Source organism: Bemisia tabaci, chromosome 1 (assembly GCF_918797505.1).
Source record: "Bemisia tabaci chromosome 1, PGI_BMITA_v3".
Lineage (NCBI taxonomy): Eukaryota > Metazoa > Arthropoda > Insecta > Hemiptera > Aleyrodidae > Bemisia > Bemisia tabaci.
Window position 1 is genome coordinate 4,156,253 of NC_092793.1, and position 12,805 is coordinate 4,169,057.

Consider the following 12,805-nt stretch of genomic DNA (forward strand, 5'->3'; position numbering starts at 1 on the left):
TTAAATATCATGAAAACATAAAATCGGTAAATATAAAGGGCTCGTCAAATTAATAAGACAAAAACAGCAATGAAATATTCAATGCTCCTTAGAAGACAGCCTTCTTTGCAGTTTGTGGTCATATATTGAGCTGTCATCCAGGTAATCTATGAACTTTGGGGTTGTCCGGTCGTACAAATTTTTGCTTTTCTCCCTTCATCCATTCGGTCAACGTGCTCCTACAAATAACGTAGCGGATCCGGCCGGAAACAACCCACAGCATGGAAAAAGAGCACGGGAGAGGACGCGTGTTGATGACGGCGCAGAGATACAACTATTCGTACTAGATGGATGTCCGTGTTGCGTCCGCATAATTGAAGGCACGATGGCGCGAGGCGTGAACCCGCAATGGTCCGCTCTATGCTGCCAATTAAGTGTCGCTCAGATTCGGGAAAAAATTTAAAAAACGATACCGGATTACGTCTATCTTATCTTCGGCTGTGCTGACACTAGATTTTCTGCAATTTGATGTCTGATTCTTTTTGATTATTTTTTCTGACGTATTTGTAGACCTGTATGTAAGGCTCGTTGCATTGGCCCCATATAACCCGCGGGGCACGTGTTTTTAGCCACAATTTTTCATTCATTTAACACAAACATTTTTAATTCCTTGAATATCCTCCAGAATTACCTCAGTGCCTACCCTAAACGCAAACTTACGTTTTCGAAGCATGATTGTGAGACGGATTTTTGGGGGCCAACACCAATCTTAATCCGGCGCTGCTGTTCAAACAGCTTGATAATACCATAATTGCAGTTGGAACTATTAACATCAGAAGTTAACTTGAGGTTTTTTTGTGTGTTCCAGGTGTATCGAGACAAGGAATTTCGAAACTCAAGATTACATTCGGCATCAACGCGAGTTTTAGGGATCCAGTTGGCGAAACGATTCTATGGGTAATACGGTCATCAAGCTGTTTTTTGTCGGCAAGGAGCCTTCAAAATTATCTTACTTCGCGTGAATCGTCTAGAATTTTGAATCTTGCTTAAATCTGCAAAAATTGCACCAATTACCTCGACCATTGTCTATTTTTGACTTAATCGGCCATTTCGTGGGTGAAGATGATTTGTGATCCCAAGAACTTTCAACACAATCCCATTATTTCGGAGTGCGTTTTTGGAAGGCTGTTCCTCAGTACCCTCAGTGAGAAGAGTGTGTTTATTCGACTTTCACAAGAGCCAATTACCTATTCTACTCGCATCAAAGGTTGAATTGAAACTTTCCTGCAAGTTTAAAAAGTGATAGGAAATAGGACGGTATTAGTGTCAAAAATTATTTCGCGACTTCTTTGACACAGTTTAGTTCTGAGATAAAACAAACCAAGCTACGCTCGGTATCGAAGAGATCTCTGGACACGCGAACATATTAAAAAACGAAACAATGCCCTGAAATCAATCGGGCGAAATTAACAAGAGACCCAATTAAGAGAGGCTATTTTCTACACTTGCGCTTTTTGCTTGGTTATCATTCGCGTTGGATAAAGTGATAAGTTCTTGAAGGAAAATGAATGCGTGAGCTGGTATCTAGGATGCTGCCTACGGAGGGACCAACACATCGGAAGGAGTGAGCTCTCAAAATGACGCAGCTGAGCTTCAGCGAAGTGGAGGACTGGCTGGACAAACATGCCGAGCAGAGCGTCGACTACTTCATCCGGAAGATGGAGCTGTCGTCGATCAACAAGTGGCTCGTGAACCACGGGTTCCTGACGATCGACGACTACGTGACGACGTCGAGTCGGCGCGGCTCCACGTCCTCGGGCAACGTCTCGCCGGGCGGCATGTACTCGAGCGGGACCGAGGGCTTCACGCTGACGGTGGGGCCGCCCCCCGGCGTCGCGGGAGGGGCGCACCATGCCCCCGCCCCCGCGGTCACCCTCAACGGGAACACGACCTCGCACATGCGCCGCAACTCCTCCAAGAAGTGTCTCCGCCACGACTTCGCAAGGGCCAAGAGCAAGAGCGTCTTCCGCACACACGAGGTCCCCGGCCACGCCAAGGACCCGACGTCCAGCAGAAGGTCCTCGCTCAAGGATATGCGAAAGTAAGATGTTTCACCTTACATCATATTTCTCCAATCTTTTCAAGTGCTACACCGAAAAAAAAGTTCGGTCGTATGAACCGAACGCTCGGTGTCACATATCACCCCAATTATTCGGTTCTTGTAACCGAACGCTCGGCACTGAAAAAAAATTCTCGGCGTTTTTACCGAGGTCCGTTGGTACCTTTCACCATCTCACTTTTTTTTACCAATTATTGGTAATTTTACCAAAACAGACTGGTAAACTTACCTAAAAACCGGTATTTTTACTGTTTTTTTCAGGTGAGAATACCACTTTTATTGGTACTCAATTCCCGGTAAATTTGCCATTTTATCTCGGTAATTCTACCACAGTCGATAAAAAATATTGGCGTTTTTACCAAGGTCTAGTAAAATTACCGAGAAAGTTCAATAATTTTACCGAGATTTCTCGGTAAAATTACCAATTCCATGAATGATAATTTTACCAAGAAAAAACTGGGATCAAATAAAACCCTGAATTCTTGGTAATTTTATCCTTTTCTCGGTAAATACTCCGAGATTTTTTTTTCAGTGCGGTGTTACATATCACCCCAACTATTCGGTTCGTGTAACCGAACGTTCGGCTTGTATGGGTTTCAGGACATTCCGTCAACGATTTTTTGTCCGCGCACCTGTTTTGTCCAGTGGTTTACGTCCACGCGTAAAATAAGAGTTGTGTTGAAAGAAACTATACAAAAATGAATAAAAAAGGGGAAAAAACCAAAAAGCACGCAGTCATTAGTTTTGACCCGTACGTACGTCGATCTTTTAGAATCAAATACGTCTAATTTTGAGCGTTTGGTCGCGCGTACACCACACTGCAGCACAGTAAATGCACAAAATATAAAAGAAAAAATTAAAGTGCTTTGGGAATCATTAAATTTGACACGGAACCACCTTAATATTTACAAAACACATTTTATATTTTCCTTTAATACATATTTTTTTTCATCAATTTAAATGAGGAAAATCCATGCAGGGTGTGCAAAAATTTCAAAATCATGAGCTGCAAAACGCCGACTCCGCGATTTTAAATATTACAGCCGAACATAGGGCGGAGCGGCGCGCGGCGTGCTACCGGCGCGGCACGAGACGCGCACTAACACCTACAAACCTAAGGGGATACTTCACGCATCGCGCAATGCTTGAAGTATCCCCTTAGGTTTGTAGGCGTCAATGCGCGTTGGGAGCTGGCCAGCTACGGCGCCTCAAGCAACTATTTCACAACAGAGGTGTTGCACGGTATCAAACGAAATCGAAGGCACTCTAACATTTTCAGAATGATAGGCGTCCTTTGAGAGTACGAAGCTTTCCTCGCAAAATAAATCAAGGTACTACGGCACAAACTCCCCTGCCGAAAAAACGCGTGGACATGAGCTACTAGAAGAACCACGTGTACGGACAAAAAATCGTTGTCGAAATGTCCTTCAACCCTCGTATGATCGAACTTTGTCCGTCAGTTCACTTTACCGTTGGAGTTCGGTTACACGAACCGAAAGTTCGGTTCGTGTAACCCAATTTGCCGGATGATATGAGCATTTCAAATTAATTGCGATATTACCGCAACGTTTGGGTTAGTAACCTAGTTAATTGGGGCACTACCGGAATGAATTGAAAATTTCCATATTATTCAACAACCCCTACTTCTCTTTTTTCCGAATCGAGTAAAATTCAGCATTATAACTTTGGAAATGGATATTTGCAAGAGGGGACAATGGTTTGCCACTGAAAAAAATTACATTATATGGAAAAAAAAATTCTGATTTTGACAAACTTTAAGGTAGGTGCGATCTACCCTAAAATTTGCAAAACCAGCAATATGTTTTCTTCCTAACTTTGTTCTTTTTTCAGTAGTTAATCATTGTAATCCCTTTCAAAGACCTATTTCTAACTTTATATTGCAGAATTTTTTCCGAAGTTGGTGAGAATTATTGTCTTTTCTATCAGGCTATATCTCTTCTATCGGGCTAAGCTGCAGAGGCGAGGCGTGAATGGTCGATCATGATACTTCCCCATTTGAAGCTGTGGTAAAGAATCTACTATTAAGGAGTTTGTTGCGAACATCATGTTTATCGATTCTTCTCCATTAGTTTAAATGGTAGATCAATCGATATATCGCAGGGACGCCACGCCACGGCTGAGCCGGGGTTGCACCATATAGTCACAATCTGCAATACTACTGGCGACATCACGGTACCTGTTCTGAGAGATTTCGAGAATGATATTTAAGTAGTTGCTCACAGACTGTGAGTCACAGTTCTACCTCTACCTAAACTCTGCGGTTTTCTGCCAATTGTTTTTCACCGTGTTTGCACTTCCGAAACGAGATTAGCGAAGCAAGACGAGTGATGAAGCCGTTGGCGCCAAGAAGTTCTAAAAATGAACTTCCGTTCGACTGCTTTAGAACTGGAGGAAACCCGAAAAAATCTGGAGGTGAAATGCCAGCGCAGTGGGAATTAACGGATGGGAGGGGTAAAGGGTTGGATGGAACTTAGAGGCCCTCCGTGAACAGTTTTGGCAACGAACGCGGTTCATTTTCATCAGCAGCCGGTAGTTTGTTACATTTGGCGCATTGCAAGCAACGTGCCCCGCATAAATTTATGTGAATGCATATTTATGGTGATACTAAAAAAATACATATCTCCGGTGCACTACGACTTTTCTGCATGTCCACTCTTATTTTACCGCTCAAAATATAAAGACTGAATATATTTTTAAACTGAGGACAACCAGAAACGGTGAGGAATAAATTCCAACTAGGGGTAAACTCCCTGCGTGCCTCGCGGTCCAACCTCCGGAAGCGCGACGCGCCTTAGCGTCACGCGTTACGCTACTCTTATGATTTCATGGAATGAAGTATATGATTTAGGGATAAATAGCAGCTATAGCCAATATTCTACTGGCTGCATTTCACGTTTCCTGATTTTCTGTTTTGCTTTATTTTATAATCAAAAAAATCTGACCGGCAAAATCACGGATAAAAAAGTGTCAGGGGTTATTCCCTAAAATTGTGGTACTACCCCAATTTGTTGGATGATATGGACATTTCCAATTAATTCTGGTAGTATCGCAACTTAAGTTGGGACAGTACCGGAACATTTAGGTTAGTAACTCAATTTATATGGATAGTATCACAATGGACCAATGCGGTAATACACTAAATGGTTACCAGAATTTAAGAAGATCTCACACAACAGTTCGAATAACCTACTCTAACCGAGAGATTTATAAAAGACGCCAAGAATGGCACAATTTGGGCCAGAAGGGATTTTTCTGAAACCGGGCCCAAACGATACCTTATGATACCCTAAAACTCTGGTTAAAATTTTAGCTTGAGTATACGCACGGTTTTTAAGAAATGAGGGGGCAAAGTTGCCAAATCGCCATCATTCTGGACAGCATTTCTACAGCAAAAAGACGGGAAAAATGGACGAAAAAGTTACACCTTTAATGGGTTTCGGCTGTAAATATTCTTATTGGGCCCCCAAGCATTTAACTGTGTTCAGTTTCAAAAATTTTGATCGCACAGTGGTCCAAAGTGGGGAGGAATCGTCGACGAATCATGATTCTTTGTCAAATTTTTAAAAATGGAAATAAAATTGTCGGTCTGCTGCAGTTTTCATGGCTAACAATGTTCTCATCGGTCCTCAATGCATGAAATTGTGTTCAGCTTCACAAATTTACATCGCACAGTGGTCAAAAATGAGGGAATTAGTGGACAAATTAAGATCCTCTGTGAAACTTTTTAAAAATGAAGTAAAACTGTTGGTCCCCAGCAGAGTTTAGATCCCGGAAAAATTCTTTAAATTATTTTTTGGACTGTTTAAATCATTTTTTAATTTTTCTCTCCATTTTTCCCTCTTTTTTTAGATTTCTGAAAGTTTGCATATTTTATAGAGATAATGCTACAAAGTCTATTCTATAACAACGTTCTATAGACAATACGGTCTGACATGCAGTAATAATTAAGAAAATTAAATACATGAATTTTTCTGGGATCTAAACTCTACTGGGGACCAACAGTTTCACTTCATTTTTAAAAAGTTTCACAGAGGATCTTAATTTGTCCACTAATTCCCTCATTTTTGACCACTGTGCGATGTAAATTTGTGAAGCTGAACACAATTTCATGCATTGAGGACCGATGAGAACATTGTTAGCCATGAAAACTGCAGCAGACCGACAATTTTATTTCCATTTTTAAAAATTTGACAAAGAATCATGATTCGTCGACGATTCCTCCCCACTTTGGACCACTGTGCGATCAAAATTTTTGAAACTGAACACAGTTAAATGCTTGGGGGCCCAATAAGAATATTTACAGCCGAAACCCATTAAAGGTGTAACTTTTTCGTCCATTTTTCCCGTCTTTTTGCTGTAGAAATGCTGTCCAGAATGATGGCGATTTGGCAACTTTGCCCCCTCATTTCTTAAAAACCGTGCGCATACTCAAGCTAAAATTTTAACCAGAGTTTTAGGGTATCATAAGGTTTTACGATGAATTTTCTATAGATTAAAAGGAGTATACTTATTCGCAAAATTTCAAGTTAGAATTTGGCCAAGTTTCCCGATGAAGAAAATAAAATACGAGAGAAAAATAGACAACGTCAAGGGTGCTTTTGCTGATTCTGATTGAAGTAGTTGGAATAGTCATTACTTTATAATAACCCGAAAAGCATGTCGCGCTTTTAATTCAAACACAAACAAACAAAACATATTTTCGCGGCAATTCAAATAGCAGATCATTTGATTAACCAAAAAAGAATACCTAAGTAACTTTGTAAGGGCATGTGCAGTGTCCACCTGAGTCACCTGAGTGTTCATGGTCTCTCGATTGGAATTCTTTTTTAAGAAGTTAAGACATCTCGAATCCCCATGTTGCAGACGATCAGAGAGATTATGGAACTTCTCTCGCGATATTTTATCAACTCATTCCAAGCGTCATTTCCTGCCAAGTCACCTTGAAGTGCGAAGGTATGGTGAAGTTTTTCAGACCTCCGCCAAAGAGAGTGCCGCGTCACACCAGGCGAGGTACACAGTGCCGAGGAGAAGAAAGTGGCAATTCCGGCCCCTTCTTGTGGTCTGGTCAAGCTCCGAAACATTCCCGGATTGTCAGATTGCTCGTCGAACCATGCAAAACCCAATAGATTCGATCCCATTTTGTCGACATACCGACATAGCAACTGCGGAGCTCTCTCCAGCCGTAACGACCACATCAAAAGACAATTTGAGCACTCGTGTAAACCTACCATTTAATTTAGCCTATGGTCTGGCTTCATACTGGATATTATGTGACCTACTATCCGGTTACTGCCCACTCTTCCATTCCCTTTCAAACCCACCCTTATGTTGCTTTTTCACCCGTCATTCCCTCTACTCTTGCTCACCCATTCCTCGTGATGTCTTAACTTCGTCATACTCATCTCAGCGTTTACATGTGATGGACACAATGAATGCTATGGACACATGAATGAATACGGACACAATGAATGAATATAGTAACAATGAATGATATAAAAACAAGGATGAGATAAAATAAAATAAAGCAAAAAATCAATAGTGCAAAATAGTTCGTACTAGTTTTTATCATTTTATATTCATTGAAGTCTATAAATTCTTTGATTAGTGATCACATACTTAAAAAGAACAGAATTACAAAAAATGAAGTTCAACATCAGAATTTGCTGACTCCTAAATTATATCAAAAAATTTGAGACAATCCGTTGAGACTGAGAATACAAAAATAGATGGATTCATCTCCGAACAAACAATTCATCAACTACAAACGTGACCAAACAAAAAGCTTTAAACTTAAATCCCATCAAAATTTCAGGAGACGGACACATATCGTCAATTTAGATGATAATAATGAGTCATGATAATTCAACTTGCTCAAATTCAAATGATAGCAAAGATGCGGCTTATTTGTGACGATGCGACGTAGATAAGTTTGGGGTCAACTACCATTATAAAATGAATCATTATCTCCGTATTGTAAGATATAAACACCAATACCTATGTGAAACAATGTCAAAAATGATGTAAAATTATTACGCCCGGAAGAACATTCTTACATGTGGGGGACTTGTCTCTTTTGAGTTTTTTTCCCCTTGAGATATTATGTAAAAAAAATTTAAAAAAAAAAAAAAATCAAGGAAATTCTTAAACAAAAAATTAAAAATTGAAACCAGTTTCTGTGACCTTTTGACGTCTCACCATAATACTGCCGTACCAAGGAAAAACGCCGTATGAGCCTTCAGGTGTTGCCAAAGTTCCCTTGGTAAAACATGCATTTTTGACGACATTCATGCATATTTTTCCTTGGAATTTTCAGATATTTTAGATTGAATTGCTTACAAAATTGTCTGAACAATTGGGGGGAAAATATTCACTATTTTTCCAGTAAATTCGGTTTTTATCGAAGAAAACTTCGCAACGCCTGAAGGCGCATACGGTGTTCTTCCTTAGCATGGCAGAATAGGTGAGCTGTGAGCCCTACGCGATTCGCCTCTCTTCAGTGGAGGTTCCAGGTCCAGGTGGTCTCAAACCTCCGCAATATGACGGGATCAATGGGGAATGCTCAGACCGGCATGAGAAGGGGTCATCGAATTCAGATTAATGTTTAATTAAACGGGGCAGTGGATTACCCGCGTAGTTTCACCCGAACTAATTTCGCATCAGAACACTCGATTGCGCTGTGGTAGATCAGAGAGTTGCCACCGACCGATCCAATAAAAACTCGGTTGATTAACCTCGCAATGCATCGGGTTCTATCGGTAGAGATTTTTAACCCAGTTTGGCAATGTTGATGTGAAGGGTTCGTGACGTCATATTACTTTGTCCGAGTGCTGCCCGACCTCATGGTCACACGTAGTGGGGACTAAGATTCGGAGAGTTATTTATATTGTCGGATGTGATTGGTGGAAGGATCCAGGGTTAATTCGTAATAGAGCCCCTTTACACTACGAGTTAAGACAACCCCCCTCCCCCTCATGGAGTCATAAACGAGAAGATTACACAAATTGATAGTTTTTCGTAATCTTTGATCGGCTCATTCTCTAATTCCTTTCTCCGTTACTTCTCTCATTCGACTTGTTCTTTGCTGAACCCGTAATTCCCCAGTCCATTCTAGATTATAATCTTTGCAATTGGTGAAAATGTAATCTTTATTCCCGTTTGTGACACTATGCAGGCCTAAAATACGGGAACCAATCAGAAATGGATTCATATTGTCTTAACTCTCAGTATAAAGGGACTCTTATTCGTAAGGGCATTTGAAGAGGAAGATGTACTGACGAGGATCAAATTCAAAAGAGGTAAAGATTTTTGGGGTCTAACAGCACTCTCATATCGATGGCCAAATTCCGAAACCGCCCATCTCCATTGACGACATTGCAGATTACCTGTCATATTTTATTTTTTACTATGGGACCAGCCAATATAGTTTCTTGAAAACTCTCTTGATATTTCTCGTCGGCGAGCAGAATAGTCAGTATTAATTTCAAACTACAAAGTTGGCTAGTTTTTCTCTGGGAAAATGAACTCATAGCCGAAATTTTGGAACACCGAAAAAGATTTACGTGGCTTTGCACTTTGGCCATGGATATGAATATTTAAAGAAAGGACTTTACTTAAATAACTTGAAAATCCGTTTCTGTAAAGGAGGAGGTATTATAAATTCTTCTCCAAGTTGTAAACTTTTAACATGTGTTCGTGTTCAACTTAAACAAGTTGGTAAAAGTACAATATGAAAGTGTCTGCGGTGGCGTGCCTGTTAAAATTAAAAGTTTTAAAAATGATGGGAATGTACGAATGAGTTTTATATTTGATGGAAATAAAAGCGATACAATTGATGAAATGATTGTTGATAGCGGCAAAAAAGAAAGATCGTGGAGCAATGGAGAGACTTGTAATTTGAAAAGGAGTAGATTTTATAGTCATAGTAAGAATGTACAGTTCACACATACAATTTCACATTGAAATTGAAGCTACCGAATCCTGTTTCTCGGTTTTTTGCGCGACGCTGCAGATTCCCTTCGGATACAACTATATTAACTCCAAGGCATGTTTTGTGCCTATTCTTCCTAAATGAAGGCGTTTTATCGTGAGTTCCGCGCAGTCTCCTTTCGGATGTGCTGATCCCGAGTATCGATGGCAAAACTACCAAATCATATGTCCAAGTTTGCAACGTTACCGATATCCTGTCACCCAATGGGGTACGGCCCCCGACCGCTTTGCGGTCCAACCCCCGGGGAGCTTCGCGCCTCAGGTGTTATATGTTACTCTTGGGACTTCATATTATACAAAGTTTGATTTGATTTTGGTCTCTTCGAGAAATAACCGGGCAGATTTAATCAGAATCAGCCTAACTACATCAGACGTTGCCTGATTTTCCTCATACTTCATTTTTTCAATAGGAAACCACACGGAGAAAAATAATTCTGTTCCATCAATAGAGAATATTCAATTACTTAATAATTCCTGGAAGAGTGTTCTCGTTGAGTCACTTGAACATTTTGATAACCCGCTGGAATTGAGATTCGTATTTTTGTAGTTTTGCCACCAACGTGTTTAGTGTATGCTTTTAAAATATGAAATAATCTACCGCTATGCGCTATACTGCCGTGCTAAGGAAGAACGCGGTTGAACCTTCGGACGTTGAAAAATTTCCTTCAACAAAAACTGGGAAAATCGCGAATTTTTATCTTCAATTTTTTCATATAATTCTGTTCGCACTTTTGTCTAAAATGTCTGCAACTTTCAAGGGAAAATACGCATAATCGATCTCAAACCTACAAGTTTTATACGGGGTAATTTGGCAACTCTCGAATGTTCATACGGCGTTGTTTCTGACAGTACAGCGTAAGCTCTCTGATGCACAAGTCTACGAAAGAAGAGCGCCAAAAAAGAAAACCCACATTTTCGTGAACTAGATCTGGTAGCTGATATTAGTTTTCAGATAAGATACCTCATCAATTACACCGAAATATATAACAGATATTCTACTCACGTTCCGTATTATGAGGGCCGTTGGCTGCCTACGCTCAATGTATATGATAATGTGTGAGTGTCCTGTGTCGTACAGCCTTATTACTCCTGCTGCGCTCCAGCCAAGAAAATCCTTCCGTCTTCCACAGGATTGCCAAATCAATCGTTAATCTCAGCATTCACGATTACAATGACGTATTTCCGTAAAGTTTTTTTATTTAACCCTCTGCCCCTTCTTGCGACAATGACAAACTTATGAGCCATAAGAAAACAAAAACGTCAGAGAATTCCCCGAGTTTATTTGGATCGCATTTAGCAAAAAGGAACCAGCGCGATTACAGTGTTTTCATAATCGTGCAGCTTCTTCTTTCCTTTTAAAAATATTAGGTATATGTACAGTATTAAAATTTACAGATTTATTTTCCTGTGCAATTAACAATTTTTTGGTGGGAAGCAAAAAATATTTGCTATTCTGAGGGATTTCTTAGATAATTATGAAGAAGCAACATTTTTACAACACTGTAATCGCACTGGTTCCTTTTTGCTGAAAGCAATCTATTTGCCTTCTTCTTATTTCAAGGAAGTTCAGAGAGTTTTAACGAGTCTATACAAAATATTCACTTCTCTCAGATGACTGATTTTCGTATTTTGCCTCGAAAGATCAGGCAAATCTGCAAAATTTTCGTTTTATATAGATTCTTGCATACTTTTTAGAGCTGATTGTGAATTTGATAATGACCTCAGTTTATTCTACATACCCACAAATTTTCTGGAAAATTGAGATCTCCCTCAAAACAAGGTTTCCCGAAGAATATTCAATTTTCTGAGATATAGGTCCGCGCTAGAGAGCACCGAAAGTCATTTTCGGACTTAAAATTCCAAGATGCATAAACATGCATCACATATGTCTAAAATTAGATTAGATTATAGATATATTGTGATTAGATTACAGATACTATTTATCTAATCACCTAAACTATTATCACTCTATGCTAAATATTCTATATTTTTTCTTACGAAAATACCGTATCACGCTCTTAAGCCGCTAAAAACAGAGAAGATTAAGAATGTAATTTTCTTTGGTGCACACGAATAACTTTGACGGAGCTCATGCATACAACATAACTTTATCCGAGTATCCCTGAAAATGGTCAGATTTGGAGCGTGGTGGAATTCAACCCATTCCGTATCTCGAGAGGATATTTCGAGCAGAGATGGAGTATCTAATTTGCATAACTTGCAACCGTCTCTAGAAACGGAGGAAGCTGAGAAGTTCATTCACCTCGCATATCTATTTCAGTGATCCAAACGATCCATTATTACATTTTTTTTTAATCCGACGGAAAGGGAGATTTTTCACGAGAAATAATAGTGGTATGACGAAGTGCCGGCAACATATAGGCAGCAAAGTATGAAAAGTATTGGAGCAAATTGTGCGGTTTATAAATTGTTGAAAGAGAGTGTCAAAAACCCTACATGTAAGGTTTCGAGTATTAAACTGTAGATATCCCTGAAAAATGGAAACAGCAAATGCCTCAGCATAACAAATTGTCTAGCTTTTTTTAAATATGAAAAAAACAGTGCATGAGAATTTGGTAGCCGTGCCCACAAAAATCTCGTGATGATAAAACCTTGTTTGTAACTCTGCTCATCCAATTACAACAAAAGTAGTAAGGCATGGGCTGAGATAGGTTCTCTCTTTCCTATTAATATATCAAA

At 39.8% G+C, this 12,805-nt stretch overlaps 1 protein-coding gene across 1 annotated transcript in view; it reads left to right on the forward strand.

Moving 5' to 3' along the window:
* Positions 1–815: 815 nt before the first annotated feature.
* The window catches only part of LOC109032212 (dual 3',5'-cyclic-AMP and -GMP phosphodiesterase 11A), an 83,139-nt gene continuing 71,149 nt past the window's right edge, over positions 816–12,805 (forward strand). The window contains exon 1 of the mRNA XM_072303692.1: positions 816–2,080. Coding sequence (XP_072159793.1) covers positions 1,617–2,080 — 464 coding nt within the window. The 5' untranslated portion in view covers positions 816–1,616. The remainder of the gene's footprint in view (positions 2,081–12,805) is intronic.